At 35.8% G+C, this 18,554-nt stretch overlaps 1 protein-coding gene across 3 annotated transcripts in view; it reads right to left on the bottom strand.

Moving 5' to 3' along the window:
- The window catches only part of SCYL2 (SCY1 like pseudokinase 2), an 89,993-nt gene that overhangs the window by 36,608 nt on the left and 34,831 nt on the right, over positions 1–18,554 (bottom strand). For all 3 annotated transcript variants that reach the window (XM_049884143.1, XM_049884141.1, XM_049884142.1), the window contains exons 3-8: positions 15,388–15,545; positions 8,658–8,802; positions 4,221–4,370; positions 2,557–2,778; positions 1,068–1,184; positions 386–511 (exon numbers count right to left, since the gene is read on the bottom strand). In XM_049884143.1, the coding sequence (XP_049740100.1) occupies positions 386–511; positions 1,068–1,184; positions 2,557–2,778; positions 4,221–4,370; positions 8,658–8,802; positions 15,388–15,545 (918 nt within the window). The remainder of the gene's footprint in view (positions 1–385; positions 512–1,067; positions 1,185–2,556; positions 2,779–4,220; positions 4,371–8,657; positions 8,803–15,387; positions 15,546–18,554) is intronic.

The following is an 18,554-nucleotide window of genomic DNA, read 5'->3' as shown; positions in this document are numbered from 1 at the left end:
GCTATAAGTAGGAATGGACTCGATGGCACCCAACAACAGCATCAATAAAGAAGTAAAGAAGTACCTCCTTAATTGCTGGTGTAGAAGTGATCTCCATAGTGACAGCTTCTGAACCTCTCTTCTGACATTTAGTGTTCAAGAGCTGCCTTTGCATAGGTAATATCCTTCTAATTTTTTATCCTATTTTCTGGGTCTTTTTATTTATTTTTTTAACCATGCGAAAAGGGACACTAAACTTTTTGTTACAGTCTGCAGCCTTTTATAGTTATTTATACACTTAAGGCAAAAGTTACCTTTATTTCTTTGGAAAAGTTATTATAGTAAGCGAAAGTTAATTTTAAATTCTAAAATTCTGATCATAATCAGAAACTGATCAACAACAAACCTTTGGCAGTTTTGGTAGAACCTTTGGTAGTCCTTTGAAAAACTGTGATTTCTGAAGATTATCTCTTTGGAATAAGGTATCAAAATACTGCAGTGTTACTGCACCAACATCATCAAAGAAGGGAATCTAAAAATAAGAAAATAAAATTATTTTTATAAATAACATTAAAATACTTCTATTTGAAACTGTCAGTTTGGCAAAACGATATTCAGAAAAAAAATGAGCAAACTGCTAAGGGCCACTTTAATAGAAATTCTAATTATAAAAATCAGGATAAAGTAATAAATTAATTTTCTTTTCAAGTTCAAATCGTCAGAATTAGTACCTCTGAGTTGGCTGGACAGTAACATTTTGTTTACTAAAACAGAGAAGGCATAAAGAGTACCAATAATCTATTAAAAGTCTATGCTTTTATGAGTGAATTAACGTCAATTCTCTGGAGCACAGAATTTTAACATATCTACTTGTGACTCTTAGGACTCTTCACTTGAAATATTAACCTCACATCAGAGCAATTATGTACACAAATGATTTAAATATTAAGACTATAAAAAAGCTGAACACTTAATATGTTCATCGATACAGATGTTATTTGGGGACTACATTTGACTAAATCTTGTTTTAATCTACTTTAACTCATTTTTTGTCCCTTTACCTAAGGCAGAAATTCGTGTGTACTCACCTTTGTCATTTGATCTGCATCTGGTCTTACAGTTGGAGTTACATTTAACAGCAGTTTTACGTGTTCACGGACTTCCTCAGGTATACTAGTAAGTGAACTAGATCCTAAACGACTCAACTATTCAAAACAGCAATAATATGAAATATGAATATAAAATATTCAAAAAGATATGTATTAATATTGGCAATGGTCTATTTAAGAATCCTTTTTCAAATTTACCTATCAATATATCTTTAACAAAGACACTCTGGAAACATATCCTATAGAGGCTGAGGTTTAACATGGAAAAAAACAAAAATAAAGGTATTGTCTATGTTTATTCAGTACTTTTTTAAAAGGTTTGTATAGGGTGTAAGGTATTTATCATTTTGCATTACAAAGTCCAATAAATCAAGTCAGCACGGATTAAACTAAATGTACAACTGTGCTCGATAGGCTTCAAAGTAAGCAAAGTTTTTCTTTCATCTTTGACTATAAGATGTCAAAGGGAGGCAGCCTGCTCCAACAGAAAACAATACATAAAAGGTTGCCAACTTGCATGAGCTACCTCTCTCTTTTTAGAAAGTGTTTTTGATGCATCTGTCAGCCCACCTGAATGTGTGAGTGTATTGAAAACATAAAGTTATCTTAGACACACAGGAGAGATAATAAAATTCACCAAAATTAATTAAGAAAAAAAAACAGCATGACATCTCTACCAACAGGCAAGGGTATGGGTTATTAAAGTGTGTATAAATACACACACACACATTTCGAAAATTTTATAAATGACTGACACTTCAAATACATGTGAAAAGGTTTTGTTTTGTTTGTTTTAAATTTCTTCCAAAAAGCAGCTTCCATTAAAATAGGAATTGAGTATGCATACATAATGGCATAACCATTCTGAGTTTAGGTGGATGAGGGCTAGAAATTTTGAGCAGCCAAAATTTGTCACTTGACCAAATTTTACTTTACAAAACTGTATTCTATTTCTTCTCCTTTGCTGTTGAGTTAATTTACATATTATATACACATTCTGTGTATTCTTAGCTAGTGAGTTTTTTAGCAAAAGTACAGCAGATTTACCTGGAGAGCTGCTTTAGCTCAGTGAATTCAAGTCGCATGTTTTATCTTTGTTTGTTCAACAAATAGCATTTAATGGCAACAAATATTTATATTTGTACATTGAACAAATTGCTAATCCTACTGTTGTAAGATAATTAGAATACTTAAAATATTACCTTTAATATCTGAAAATGTTCCTATTCCTAAAACAAAATACCCAATATTTTAAAACCATATTTCAATATTCACTCTAGTAAATAAATGCCAAATAATTTGTAGTTAACAAACTTTAACCAGTCCTCATTACTTACAAAATAACTTCCATTAAATTGAGTATATACAAACTTAAAATAGGAAACATATCTCATTTTAGAGATTTTTCTGAACACATTTTAGAAAAAAAATCAAAGAAACATTTCATCAAATATTTATACGCAAATACCTGATCCAATTGCCTACTGAAGCTCTTGTAAATATCTTGCTTATTGACTTCAAATATAGGTTTTCCTTTATTAAATACAGCATACATAACAGTTCCTAAAGAGTACATATCACTGGCTGTTTCACAGCTCACAGAAAGTATGTATTCAGGAGCCAAATATTCAGGATTTGGAAGACACAATGATGGTAAATTTGGGTCCCATTCTTTGCAAGGAAACTTAGGCTATAAAAAGGAAAAAGAATACATAAATTAAATATTTCAAATGAAAACAAACTGCTATCAAGCAGCAGCAGTCTATCTTTTAAATTCATACCTCTGCCACGCAAACAAAAATGCCACCACTGCCTTCAGTCCTAAATCTGGAAAGTGTAAACATCAAGATAAGAGATAAGAATAAGACCTCCTAAAATTTTGAGATCAGAGCTTTCTTCCAGAAGACAAATCATCACTATCAAGATAAAGTATGAATATGGAAAGAACTGGTGTATGTTTTGTAATATGTAGGCTTCATGTTTTACAGCTTCAAAAAGGCTGTTCTTTGAAACCTTTATCTTCCGCTAATCAGCCATGTGAATTAGTTAATAGGTTCAAAAGATTGTTGTAAGGATTAAGCAAATGTGCAGAGGACAGAGCTCACAAGTCTGACCCATAGTATGTATTCGACCAAACAAATTTTTCCTGCTCCTCTTAAAAATGGTTGCTTACATTATAAATTATCTTTAGGTCAAATCATGGTCCTTTAACAACTACATACAGCAAAAACCTGAAAAATAAGATGGCACATCACAAAGGGCCTTCTATACCATTTAAAAAAAAAAAACCCATTGCTGTTGAGTCGATTCCAACTCATAGCAACCCTGTAGCACAGGGTAGAACTGTCCCATGGGGTTTCCAAGGAGTGCCTGGTGGATTTGAACTGACAACCTTTTGGTTAGCAGCTGCAGCTCTTAAGCACTACACCACCAGGGTTTCCTCTACGCCACAGGGAACCAATAAACACAAAACATGATTAAACTAATGCAGTGTTTCCCAAGGACGAAGAGACAGGTATCATAATCACTAAGAAGTGATGCATGCATTGGAACCAGAAAGACTGAGTTCAAATCCTGGCTCTACCATTTACCACCTGCCTAAACAGGTTATTTACTCTGTAAGTCTACGTTACTCATCTGTATTGCTCCTGTATCTCGCTGAGTTGTTGTGAGAATTAAGTAAGTAAATACATGAAAAATGTTTAGAAAAGTGCTTCAATAAATGTTAACTATTATTATCACTGTTATTACTGTTATTATGCTCCCTAAGGAAGATTCTGTGGTCCAATAAGTCAGAGAAACACTGGTAGAGATTCACAGTGTGTGTGAGTGAATTTGAGGCTCTGACAAAAAAAAAAAAAATTTAATCCAATAGTTCTCAAATTTATTAAATCTGGCATCTTTTTCTCATAATAACACTAACTACTGCAGAATCAATGAGCTGAAAAATACTCTTAGTCAAAGCTAGGTCCAATGAACAATATAAATTTTCTACAAAGTAGTACATTTAAGCATACCATTGTACCACCAAGCCTATTTCTACACATCAGACTCATGAATTCTCTAGTTCATGCCACGTACAATCACAAAACTCCATGGCTTAAAAAATGAGATGACTACAACCTGCATTACCTCTTGTTCAGAGGGATTGGTTGATGACACACAAAAATCAAAGCCCATTATTTTCCAGGCTCCACTTTTATTCAAAATTATATTTTCAGGAGTAATATTTCCATGAACCATTTTCACACTGCTATGCAAAAATGACAACCCTTCAGAAACCTATAAATGGGGGAAAAAAAATTTTTATGTTAAATAACTCTTTTCAATTACAATGATAAAATGTTTTATAAAAATCACAATTATCGCTGCTTCTCCCAATAAATGAGTTTAACATGTCAGCTAACAATAAAATTTCATCATAAATGCAAAAGTAAATATATTTTTCATTGTCAGGATAATCTAAGCATTAAAAAAAAAAAAAAAAGTAGGCGAAAAAACCAGTTATGAAACCAGAGTACAACTATGTATTAAGATCTTTTCTCTATGCACATAAGCAGAATATAAAAGGACCCTTTGCTGTCCAAATTTATTCAGTTCCTGAGTCTGAGGGTTAGGAAGCAGACAATGGAGACATCTTTGGCTATGACCATTCAACTCACTACACATCAGCTCTTGGCTTTATGGACTTTTCTTTTTCCATTTTCTAGATCATTGATTTCTACCCTGATCTTTATTGTCTCCTTTCTCCAGTTTACTTTCGAAGCTCATTTTTAGACGCCTCTAAGACTGGGATGTTTATAAGACATTCAAGTGGAGAGAAATCAAAAAGGCCGTCTGACAGTCAAGTCTGGACTTTAGAACAGATTCTATGTATATTTTGATGGTAGAGGTGTCAGAATTTGCAGATGGATCTACGTATAAGAAAAAAAATGGTTCTCAATCTCATGAGTCATCAGAGAAATACATATTAGAATTACAGTGAGATACCAGTAAATGAAATCAAAATTTTACAAAATTAAAAAAAAAGACTGATAATATTAAACTATTAGCTGGTAAGAGTGTTAATTGGCACAAAAAGTTTGGAAAAGTGTTTGTTATCATATACTGAAGTTGAACATAGGCATATCCAGCAGTTCTACTCCTAGATATATGCCCAAGAGAACTGGGTGCAGTGTTCATAAGAAAAACACCCAAGAGAACTGGGTGCAATGTTCATAAGAAGACACACATAAAAATGTTTATTGATGCATTATAAAAGCCACACATGCTAAGGAGGAAAAAAAAAAAAGCTAAAAACTACAATCTTCATCAATGGAATGGATAAATAACTTGTGATATATTCATAAATCGGAAAAGTACAACTATAGCCAAAATGTTGAATAATTTCACAAGGCTGGGCTTTTGAGATTCTGGATGTTTTCTTTCTTGACACTGGTGGCACTTACGTGGGTGTTAACTTTGTGATAACTCAATGAGCTGCATGTGTATGATTTCCGGACTATTTTATATATGGGTTATATTTCAACAAAAGCACTTAAGAAATAAAAAGTAGGATCTTAAATTCTACTTCTGGCAAAAATGGAGTAAAACAAACCAGACTTACTCTACTCCCCCTCCCCACATAAACAACAAAAACCCTAATACACAAAACAACTCTTAATACACTGGTCAATCAGGCAACAAAAAGGGCAGGATGCCTAAGAGATGGTAAACAAGGTGAGCCCTACAGCTGCCCCAGTGCAAAATAAAACATATTCTGGGCCATAAAACAAGACTCAGTAAGTTGAAGACCTCTTTAAACTGTTGAAAAGCAAAGATGTCACCTTGAAGATTAAGCTGCGCCTGACCCAAGCCATGGTGTTATCAATCACCTCAGATGCATGCAAAAACTGGACAATGAATAAGAAGACCAAAGAAGAACTGACACCCTTGAATCGTGGCGTTAACAAAGAATATTGACTATATCATGGACTGCTAAAAGAACGAACAAATCTGTCTCAGAAGAAGTACAACAAGAATGCTCCTCAGAAGCAAGGATGGCGAGGCTACACCTCACATACTTTGGACGTATTATCAGGAGGGATCAGTCCCTGGAGAAAAACATCATGCTTGCTAAAGTAGAGGGTCAGCGAGAAAGAGGAAGACCCTCAACGAGATGGGCTGACACAGTGGCTACAACAACGGGCTCAAGCTAACAAGGACTGTGAGGATGGCACAGGACTGGGGAGTGTTTCGTTCTGTTGTACATAGGGTTGCTATGAGTTAGAACTGACTGTCTGGCACCTAACAATAACAACAACAAATAACCTACTTTTCAAAAACCTATGGGTCAGGGAAGAAATCAAAAAGAAAATTTTAATATATTTTGAATTGAATGAAAACGAAAACACAACATACTAAAATTTGTGGGATGTTGCTAAAGCAGTATTTAGGAGAAAATTTATAGTACTTAACACCTATATTAGAAATGAACAGTTTCAGACCAATGATCTTAGCTTCCCTCTTATGAAATAAAAACAGTAATCTAAAGTAAACCAAAGAAAAGAAACAAAGACCAGAGTGAAATCAATGCTACAGAAAACAAAAGAAGTGAAAATCAATGAAACCAAAAGCTGGTTTGTAATGGGTTGAACGGTGGCACCCAAAGACATGTCTAGCATCCATGTTCTAATCCCTGTAACTTGTGAATGTTACCTTACTTGGAAAAAGGGTCTTCGCAGATGTAATTAAGGATCTTGAGATGAGCAACCAACCGGGAATATCTGGGTGGACCCTAAATCCAAAGACAAGTGTCCTTATAAGAGACATAGGAAAGAAACGCAGCAGAATAGGCAATGGGACCACAAAAGAAGAGACTGAACTAATTCAGTCACAAGCCAAGGAACACCTGGAGCCACAAAAAGCTAGAAGAGGCAAGAAACGGGTTCTCCTCTATAGCCCGTTCAGGGATCGCAACCCTGCCAATAAATTGATTTCACACTCTGGCCGCCAGAATTTTGAAAGAATAAATTACTGGTGTTTTAAGCCACCGACTTTGTGGTAATTTGTTACAGCAGCCACAGAAAAGTGACCTTTGAGAAAATCAATAAAATTGATTAGCCTCTAGCCAAAATGAAGAGGAAAAAAGGACACAAATTAGCAATATCAAGAACAAGAGAGGTGACATCGCTACAGATTATACTAACATTAAGGAATAATAAGAAAATATTATGAAACACTTTATGCCAGTAAATTTGACATATTAAGTAAAATAGACTATATACAGAAGTTTACTCAAAACGGATCATAAACTTAAAAGTAAAACCTACTTAAAGCACAATAAAAATTAAAAAAAAAAAGTAAAACCTAAAATTATAAAACTTCTAGAGGGAAACATAAGAGGATACATTTCTGACTTTGGGCTAGGCAAAGATTTCTTAGAAATGACACCAAAAGCATAATCCATGAAAAAATACATTGATAATATGGACTTCATCAAAGCTAAAAACTTCTGTTCTTAAGAGAATGACAAGACAAGTAACAGACCAAATCATGTAACGAAGGACTTGTTCCAGAATATATAAAGAGCTATGAAAACACAATAATAAGAAAACAAACAACCCATGTAAAAAATGAGCTAAAGATTTGAACACTTCATCAAAAAAATTTGTATGGCAAATAAACACATGAAAAGGTACTCAACATTGTTATTCTTCAGAGAAAGGCAAATTAAGACTATAATGAGATAGCACCGCACAATTATTAGATTGGTTAAAAACTGAAGAAGACCAACCGTACCACATTTTGGCAAAGATGTGAAAAAATGGAGCTCTCATACACTGCTGGTGGGAATATAAAATGGTATGGCCATTCTGGAAAACAATTTATCAGTTCCTTAAAAAGTGAAATATACACATATACCATTTAATCTTCTCCTAGGTACAAAGGGGGAAGGGGAAACTACTCCAAGTTTTGGATATGTTCATTATCTTGATCACGTAGAAGCTATGCATTTTGAGTATGTACAGTTTATTGCTTGCCAATTATATCTCAATAAGACTGTTGAAAAATAATGAATACAATTAGCTCTGTTCCCTAAGAACAATGAATCTGTCATATAAATTTATAAGCTGAAAGTATTATTTTCATAAGCAGGGAAAGGAAGATTTTTTAAAGCAGACATATATAAAAAGGCTAAAAATACCTCTTGATATCCACGAAATAACTTCCTCAATTCTAATTTAAAATTTTTATTTAACACTTTACTTTTTATTTCAAATCAATGTTTTGTTTATGAAATGCATCCACGATTTAACACTCTAAAGGAACAAAAGGGACCCACCCCATCCTCTAGCCACTCAGTTCCCCTCCCCAAAGGCTGCCAGTGTTACCAGATTCATATAATTAAAAAATAATTTAAATACAACAATTAAACTGTAGAAAAAAATTTTAGAATATAGAAATAACTTTAAAATTACTGAAAAGATCCCAAAGGTTTGTATAGTTTACATGGCTAATAAACTTGTAACAGCCAAAAATAATTTTAAAGAAAGAAACTCTTTCCACATATCAAATAAAAATACATACCTGAAGCAAGCCATATTTGGTTTCTACATCATAAAGTTTATAATCCCTAATGTCTGGAGATACGGGGGAAGGCAGGTTTTCCCAGTTACCAAGAACATTGGCTAAGCTGGCAAAAACTGGTTCTGTACAAAACGCCAAGCAATCCCTGTTTTAAGAAAGAAATGAAAGTTATCATTTTTTCCACATTATCAAAATCAAATATCTAAAAATATATATAAAATACTAATGGTCCTATATTCAACAAGCAGTTAAGACTATTTTAGCCCTGTTAATTTCACTTAATCTTTTAAGCTAAATCTTTTGACAGTTGTGATACATTTTTTTTTTAATTCAAGAAGTCACAAAATAAGACATTCCAACTGTGCTCTTCAAATGATCCATATTCTTTACGGAAAACAAACAAAACTACCATATTTTTACACAAATAACATGTATTTTCTATGTTTGTTTGCCAATCACACCCACCTCTTGTGAGGTATTTTTGTAAGTGCCACTATGCCATTTTTTTTTTTAATATGTTGCTGTAAAAAAAAAAAAAAAAATTAGCATAGCAAACTTACAAAAACAGCTCATGGGGGGAGGGCATGATTGGCAAATGTAGAAGGCATACATTATTTGTGTAAAAAAAAAAAAAGATACAGTAATTAAAAATAATGTTACGTTATGCCTGTGATATTATCCCCACTTCTAACGCTATGAATTTTAGAATATGCTCAAAGAAACCTGCAAATTAATCACAGATGCTCCTGCCACTTCAATCAGAGCAATTTTGCTCCAATCTATTTTATATATCATTTTGAAAGGTGTTATGGTTTTGAAAATTTTTAAATTACTGCTCTTTGTTGTATAAGGTTTACAAATTCAGAAAACAAGAGAAAGTGACATTTAAAAAGCCTTACAGAGTACTGATCAAGAACTCAGGCTTTGAAGGCAGATACTTGACTTCACGTCCCGGCATCCCTCTCTGAGTCTCATTTGCCCGTTTGTAAAATGGTGGTAATAGACCCATTTTGCAGGGTCAGTGTGAAGATCAAATGAGATAATGCACGTAAAGAACGTACCACAGTGCTAGCATGTAAGCTCAATAAATACTTGCTTAATTATCATTAATGTAGTATTTGAGGCTCAACTCTTAACATTTTAGGCCTTGGATTTTTGACTCTGGCAATGAAGCGCTACACAGTAGTGAGGTAACAAACGAAGCTACACCAAGCCTCTGTGCCTGGATAGTATATGCTTAGCGGCTATTGCGTCCTTTAAGGTATTATCTGTCTGTAACACCTGAATAACTTTTCCTTCACTTTGAATCCACTGTTCAAATGAAAGCATATGCAGAAGCTTGAGATATGAGATAGAGACAAAGCTGCTGAAGAGGAGAGAGAGTCACAATGTCCTGCTTGCTCAGTCGTCAAGGATGGTATCTTGATCATCTTTACTCCAGCACTCAGTTCTTAACACAGTGACACAGTGGACATCAGACACATGTTTGTAAATTGTACTGAAGGAAAACTGCTCAAAAGTCTTTTCTACAGTTTCCTACGATTCCCAGTGCTCATTTATATTAGCAAGCCTCTTGGTTTTTTCCTTCGTCTTGACTCACAAATCATACTTGGTCGCTGATGATTATGCCTCCATATTATTGTGCGTCAAAGCTCCTAGGCCTTATGTTCTTTCATGCTATTCCTTTCCATTATCATTACAAACAGTCACATATCAGCAGGGCTCTACCCTCTCAAGGACCATCTCTCCAACCACAGCCACTAGATTTACTTCCTACCCTTTTACTAACTCCATCAAACTTAGCTTCCCAGTATCTCTATCCAACAAATTCAACTACGTTCAGTCCTGATTATACCTGATTCCTTTCTCTCCCCCAACTACCTCAATCAATAACTATCATCTTCACTATGTTTTACTGAGTAAACCCTTAAACCTGTTATAACCATCACAGATTTCTTTTTACTTATGTCATAGAAAACAGTTGAAGAAAAAAACAGAAAATCCAAATCCTTTATAAACTCAGTGTAAAGTCACATAGTATATTGCTGTTTTTCCCTGTGCTCAAGAACATTCCTTCATAGCCCATTTATTTAACTCCTTATTTCACAGCCCGTTTTATCCACAGCTCACCTATTATCTACCTTCTACTTAAAAAAATGTACAGTTTATCCAACATGAATAATTCATTTGCCCTAAACCTCACCTCAGCATATTACTGATTCCTCAACTATCTACTAAACTTTCCTTCAAAGTTTTCCTATGGAATTTTAATCAAGTAATTGTCTTCTTTGCTAGGCTTCTCTATATCTATTTCCTAAGTTCCAAACAATCATCCAGTTGAAATTACTGAATATCACTAACACCCTCGCACTAGTCACATGTAATGGACTCTTCTCAGTCATTTTCTCTTATTCTGCGGTCCTCGGTGTTAGTGGTTCCTTTCTTCCCTTCTCTGGCTTCCATGAAACGCTGCCAACTTTTCTCCTGCCATAAGACAATGACCCTCCTATTTCCTTCCTTGATCTTTTTTCTCCTCTGCAGTTCAAAGTTTTGTCCTCAGTGATCTGCTCTTTTAACTCAGGCTCTTGAAAGTTCACTTTTTTCATAGTTTTAACTACTGCCTCTATGTACCTCACTCCCATATACATCACCAGTTATTAACTTTCATCTGGATTACTCTGTCCACAGTACCTTTCTTTTGGATCATTTCAATGCCATCTCAATGTTATTAATTCATTAAAATTTGGAAATTATCTTTTTCTTTACCTAAAATGTCCCTAACTATCCTCGACTTGACGGCAGTGGGTTTGGTTTTGTTGGCATCCTCATTTCTATCAATTGTTGTTGTTAGGTGCCATCAAGTTGGTTCCGACTCATAGCAATACTATATACAACAGAACGAAACACTGCCTGGTCTTGCACCATCCTCACAATCGCTGTTATGCTTGAGCTCATTGTAACAGCCAGTGTCAATCAATCTCATCTAGGATCTTCCTCTTTTTCTGACCCTCTACTTTACCCAGCATGATGTCCTTCTCCAGGAACTGATCCCTCCTGACAACATGTCCAAAGTATGTGAGACGTGGTCTCACCATCCTTCTTCTAAGGAGCATTCTGGTTGTATGTCTTTCAAGACAGATGTGTTCCTTCTTTTAGCAGTCCATGGTATATTCAGTATTCTTTGCCAACACCACAATTTGAAGTTATCAATTCTTCTTTGGTCTTCCTTATTCATCATCCAGCTTTCACATGCATATGAGGCAAGTGGAAACACCATGGCTTGGGTCAGGTGCACCTTAGTCTTCAAGGTTACATCTTTATTTTTTAATGCTTTAAAGAGGTCTTTTGCAGCAGATTTGCCCAATGCAATGCGTCTTTTGATTTCCTGACTGCCACTCCCATGGGTGCTGATTGTGAATCCAAAATGAAATCCTTGACAATTTCAATCTTTTCTCCATTTTCATTTATAGGTCACTTGTGAGGATTTTTGTTTACTTTAAGTTGAGGTATAATTCATTCTGAAGGCTGTGCTCTTTGGTCTTCATTAGTAAGTGCTTCAAGTTCTCTTCACTATCAGCAAGCAAGGTTGAGTCATCTGCATAATGCAGGTTGTTAATGTGTCTTCCTCCAATCCTGATGCCCCGTTCTTCTTCATATAGTCCAGATTCTTGGACTACCTGCTCAACATACAAATTGAATAAGTATGGTGAAAGGATACAGCCCTGAAACACACCTTTCCTGACTTTAAACCATGCAGTATCCCCTTGTTATATTCAAACAATTGCCTCTGGATCCATGTACAGGTTCCTCACGAACAAATTAAGTGTTCAGGAATTCTCATTCTTTGCAATGTTATCCATAACAGGTTATAATTCACACAGTCAAATGTCTTTGCATAGTTAATAAAACACTGGTAAACATCTTTCTGGTATTCTCTGCTTTCAGCCAGGATCAATCTGACATCAGCTATGATATCCCTGGTCCTCCATCCTCTTCTGAATCTGGCTTGAAATTCTGGCAGTTCCCTGTTGATATACTGCTGCAGCCACTTTTGAATGATTTTCAGCAAAATTTTACTTGCATGTGATATTAATGACATTGTTTGATAATTTCCACACTGTGTTGGATCACCTTTCTTGGGAACAGGCATAAATATGGATCTCTTCCAGTCAGTTGGCCAGGTAGCTGTCTTCCTAATTTCTCGGCATAGGCAAGGGTGCACTTCCAGTGCTGCAACCATTTGTTGAAACATCTCAATTGGTATTCCATTCGTTCCATTGCCGCAGCCTTGTTTTTCACCAATGCCTTCTGCTCATTTGGACCTCTTCCTTCAGTACCACTGGTTCCTGATCATAAGCTACCTTCTGAAATGGTTGAACATTGACAAATTCTTTTTGGTATAGTGACTCTGTGTATTCCTTCCATCTTCTTTTGACACTTCCTGCTTCATTCAGTATTTTCCCTAGTAGAATTCTTCAATATTGCAACTTGGGGCTTTAATTTTTTCTTCAATTCTTTCAGATTCAGAAATGCTGAGCACATTCCTCCCTTTTGGTTTTCTATCTCCAGGTCTTTGCACATGTCATTATAATACTTTATTTTGTCTTCTTAAGCTGCCCTTTGAAATCTTCTGTTCAGCTCTTTTACTTCATCATTTCTTTCTTTTGCTTTAGCTACTTGACGTTCAAGACCAAGCTTCAGTACCAATGTATCAGTATCAATGCTACTACAATTTTTATAACCTAACAATGAAGATGCCTTAAAGTAACCTTTAAATTGTCTCTCTTTATAATTGCCAATAAATCCCCAGCCCTTTAATATTTGAAATGACTATAAAAGAAGTTGCAGGGACAGAGAAAAGAATAACACACTGGTCACTCTTCCCTCAGGAGACTTAAAATGTGATTATGAGATAGAGGACATGCAGATACAAGTCAAAATAACAAGGACGGGTAGGATTCAAACAGGCAGAAACACTCCAGAGAAAACTGCATAAACAAATACAGGATCAGGAAAGCTCAGAACAAGTGTGGCAAACAAAACTTTAGCCCCCTTTGGAATACAGGGTTCACAATAGTAAGCGTTACATAAGAGACAGCAAATACAGTGGTCTGTATATCCGTGAAAAAAAAAAGGTAATAAAATATTTTTATGATAAAGGTATATGAGTATATTTCTGGGTAGGCAGAGCACAGTACAGTGAAAACACACATGGCCTCAGGAATCTGGTTGACTGGGACTGAACCCCAGCTCTGCCACTTCTAACCAGATGGCTTAAGTACTGTCTCTGATCCTCAGTTTTCCTATGGAATCGTGAGAATTAAATGACTTAAGCAAATATAAAACATTTAACAGTTTTTCACAAGGTAGATGTTAAATAAGTTTTTCTCTTTTAGATTAAAAAAAAGATCTTGTGTTTTGGGGGGTGGTGAAGTGAGGGTGGGTTGCTGAAGATTCCAAAATTAAGAATTCTGCAGAAACTCAATATATAAAATAGATAAAAGCAAAACTGTCCTGGTTGAAGGGAGATGGGAAGTCTGGAAGCCTGCCAGCTGTGTCCTCCATCTATCATCTGCCCAGTCCTTCCCTATCTTTAAAATCCTAGGGTCCAAAGAACAATTTCCAAACCATTGATTAAGATTGTCTCAATTAAGAGAGGGTTTTAATATAATATGGGAGCCATGGTGATGCAGTGGTTAAGAGCTACAGCTGCTAACCAAAAGGTCAGCTGTCCGAACCCACCAGCAGATCAGCAGGAGAAAGATGTGGCAGTCTGGTTTTGTAAAGATTTACAGCTTTGGAAACACCGTGGGGCAGTTCTACTCTGTCCTATAGTGTCCCTACGAGTCAGAACCGAATCAGCAGCAATGGTTTTGCTTTTTGAGTTTAATACAATATGCTAAGGAAGAAAGGAATAAATTTTGAAACATAAGTAATGTAGAAAGGTTTGTAAATAAATGTAGGGTGTTTAAAGGACTAATTAAAAGCACTGCAGGGTTGTCGGTCCAGTTATGATTACACAAAATAAATTTCATTTTCTTGTCATTCTCAGCAACATTATCATGACTCATACCTGGGGAAAAATAGATGGAGTAGCTGGGGGCTACTGACTGACATGCTGGGCACAGTAGAAGGTTAAATATTTAGAATAGTGCTTGGTACACTCATAACCAAAAAGCCTCCAAATATTGAACCAATCAATGAAAAGGAAACAAGAAATTCTAGCAAATTAGCATGAACGGCTAATTCCAACAAATTAGCAAGGACTTTTAGGCAGGGACTGTGTTCTATAATTCTCTTGCATCTTTTACTTTGACTATCATAGTACTAAGCATATGATACAGAATCATATGATGTGAAGTCATGTGAAAAATGCCTTTATTAATATTTCAATGAAAAACATATACACAAGAGAGAACCCAGGATTGAGAAGGGAGAGTGTTGACATGTCGTGGGGTTGTTACCCAATGTCATACAACGATGTGTGTACTAGCTGTCTGATGAGAAACTACTTTGTTCTGTAAACCTTCTTTTGAAGTACAATAAAAAAAAAAAAAACATATACACAGACAATAAAAATAAATTTTAGGGAAATAACTAATTTTCCATAAGAACTCAACACTTAGTTTATATGAAATTTTCAGATAGTATACTATATAGACAGATTTAAAATAATAAGTTAATTTAAATTGTTTAAGAAGTCTCCTATGGAAGTTTTATAAAAATTTACCTGGATTCCTCTAAAGGATGCTGGACAGTAAGAAGTCTAGGGTGTCGTAGCCGAGTTAACTGTTGGACTCCTCGTTTTAGAGAATCAATGATTTGATCTTTTTCAAATTTTTGGTATTTGTCAATCAGCTTTTTATCAAAGACAAAAACGGCCACTTCCTAGTAAAAGAATTATACAACAAGTTTTAATCAAGATATACATATATATCAAAGTAGTAATATTTGAGTGTCATCAGAGTCCACAAATAGAAATAACTAAAAACTAATACCATGAAAATTTAGAACCAATATAACACATTTTTATATCTAAAAGTCAGTTTCCTCATGATTAATAAATTTAAGTTTTTTTTAAAAAATATAACAATATGAGAAGCCACTCATCTAAGGAAAACAAAACCCCCATCTTTGCACAGTGGTATCAGAAGTAAATAACTGTGTATAAAGTGTTGTCCCCTAAATAGTACTTTCTTATTTAGTACGAATGCAAATAAAAGTTAAAATGCTTAAAAATTCCAAATGCTATTCATAATGATAACCCTGAAGCACACTACAAAATCTTGAAATTTTTTTTGACAGAAAAGTTGTATGCTAGGGAGTACTTGTTTATACAAAAACTTAATTTGTATGCATCTTCACATGTGATGAATTTACACTAATCTATATGCTCTCTCATTTCACCTCATCCTTCGTCTTGTTATAGGCAATAACTGAGAACGGCACCAATACAGGAAGCCGTTCCCCCTCTGCCGCTCTTGGATATCATTCGCAGCTTACTTTATACGACTCAAAACATACAGCTTTTTTAACCATCTTCTTCCTTTAATTCTCTTTCAGTTACGCAAGGAAAAATAGTTTTCATACAGGTCCCCCATCTTAATCAGTCAAAATACAGCTTTATTGGTAGCTGATACAATGTATCAATGATGCTAGATCTCCCTAATGGGAAGAAACTGATAAAGTCAGAAGCAGAATTAGGAAAGACTCAATGCTGTTGTTGTTAGGCATGATCAAGTCGGTTCCGACTCAGCAACCCTATGTACTACGGAATGAAACACTGCCCAGTCCTGTGCCATCCTCATAATCATTGTTATGCTTGAGCCCACTGTTGCGGCCACTGTGTCAATCCATCTTGTTGAGGGTCTTCCTCTTTTTTGCTGACCTTCTACTTTACCAAGCATGATATCCTTCTTCAGGGACTGATCACTCCTGACAACATGCCCGAAGTATGTAAGGCAAGCGTCTTACCATCCTTGCCTCCAATGGGCATTTGGCTATACTTCTTCCAAGACAGATTTGTTAGTTCTTTTGGTAGTCCATGGTATATTCAATATTCATCCACAACACCATAATTCAAAGGTGTCAATTCTTCTTCGATCTTCCTTATTTATCGTCAGCTTTTGTGTACATACAAGGCGACTGACAACACGATGACTTGGGTCAGGAATACCTTAATTCTTAATGTGACATCTTTGCTTTTTAACAACTTAAAGATGTCTTTTGCAGATTTGCCCAATGCAATGCATCACTTGATTTCCTGACTGCTGCTTCCATGGGTGTTGACAGTGGATCCACTCGAATCAATGCTAGTCTTCTTTAGAATTTCTATTACAGTCTCTCTTGAAATCTTCTAATTAAACCTACTGTTACTCAACTGTTAATGTCTGAGATAGCATTTTTCCGTTTTACTGCTTTTTTCTTATATTTTCTTCTGTTTTTCATTTTTACATTTTGATTGTTTTCAAAAGTTAGCCTAGCAACCCAATCACCTAATAAAGATTCAACACAGAATTCCAAACCAATAAGCTTCTCAAACAGTCTGTGAGTTAAGAATTTTAGAGGACTAAATCTCTGAAAAGTGTTAATATAAAGGGACTATTTAGTAACTCAATTAATTCAAACACCCCTTTCCCCAAGCATTTGTGAATAAGACAACATTTACTATAATAGAAGATGTGTTTGAATAGCCCTCTAGGCACTGGCATTAAACAGACCACAGCAGAGTTTGAGTTGATTTCTTACAAATGACCAGCTGATTTGGGGCCAGTTTTCTCACGAGTAAAATTGGGATAAATATTAGTATGAGTAAATGACACAGTTAGTGGAAAAACAACATATCGCAATGCGTGGCATATTATAAACACTCAACAAATGTTAGCTATCCCTGTTAGACCACTGGCTAAAGCCAAGACCCGTATTTGGCTACTTCTCTATTAGTGTTGACAGTTTACTGCTGATTCAGTGACACACATTTTATCAATGATACGCACATTCAAGACCAACGGCCAGGAAGCACCTTAGATAGAAAAAGGCAGAAACTAAAACCAAACCTGTTAACTTCATAGAGAACATTAATCTTACGATAAACAAATTGATGCAATATAAACTTAACAACATTCCTAGGACACAAGACACAAACATTCAACATGTAAAGAGTATAACACAGAGGCAGGGCCAAGAGGGAGGAATAGACAGAAGCTTCCAGCAAGCCGTCTTAGAACAAGGACCAGAAAAAACAAGTGAAATGAGTATATTTATGACAAGCTAGGAGCCCTGAACATCAAAGGCAAAGTTTGAAAATGAACTGAGCAGTAGGGGGAGGAAGAGGCAGTTCAGAAGTGGAGAGGAGTTACCGGACCTGAATCACCAGGAGCCCTTGGGCACCATTCCTGGGAGCGGCTGTGGTGGGCTGGTACTAGTGTTTGGCTGCAGTTTCCACAGGGAGAAGCAGCCAGCCACACAGCCTACTCACACCTCCGGAACCAAAAAAGAATGGCACTCTCGGCAAAAGCTAAATACTTCCATATATTTTACCATGCCCCCACCCCCAAGCCAGCTTCAGCAGCTGTTGATTTCCCTGGGCATGAGACAGACCCTGTTGAGCAACCTCTGGCCTTGGAGAAGGAATAAACTCTCAACTGGGGGAAAAGACGATTTGCCAGCTCCACCAACCGGAGGAGCTCAGGACAGAAGTGGCTCCTGTCCAGCCATAAACAGTCTGTGGACTTTGAGTACCTTTCCCCCTGAATGGACCTGTGTGGGCCTGTTTCAGGAGAATATGCCCTTGTTGTCAGACTACAACTGTTTCAGTTGTGTGGTGGAGGGGTGGGTGTTTGACACCGCTTTGCCTATTAAACAGGGTCGTTGCCTACCCACATCAGGGGCCTAAGG

This window comes from Elephas maximus, chromosome 4 (assembly GCF_024166365.1).
Source record: "Elephas maximus indicus isolate mEleMax1 chromosome 4, mEleMax1 primary haplotype, whole genome shotgun sequence".
Lineage (NCBI taxonomy): Eukaryota > Metazoa > Chordata > Mammalia > Proboscidea > Elephantidae > Elephas > Elephas maximus.
Note: the sequence above shows the minus strand (reverse complement) of the source record. Positions and strands in the feature narration are given on the sequence as shown.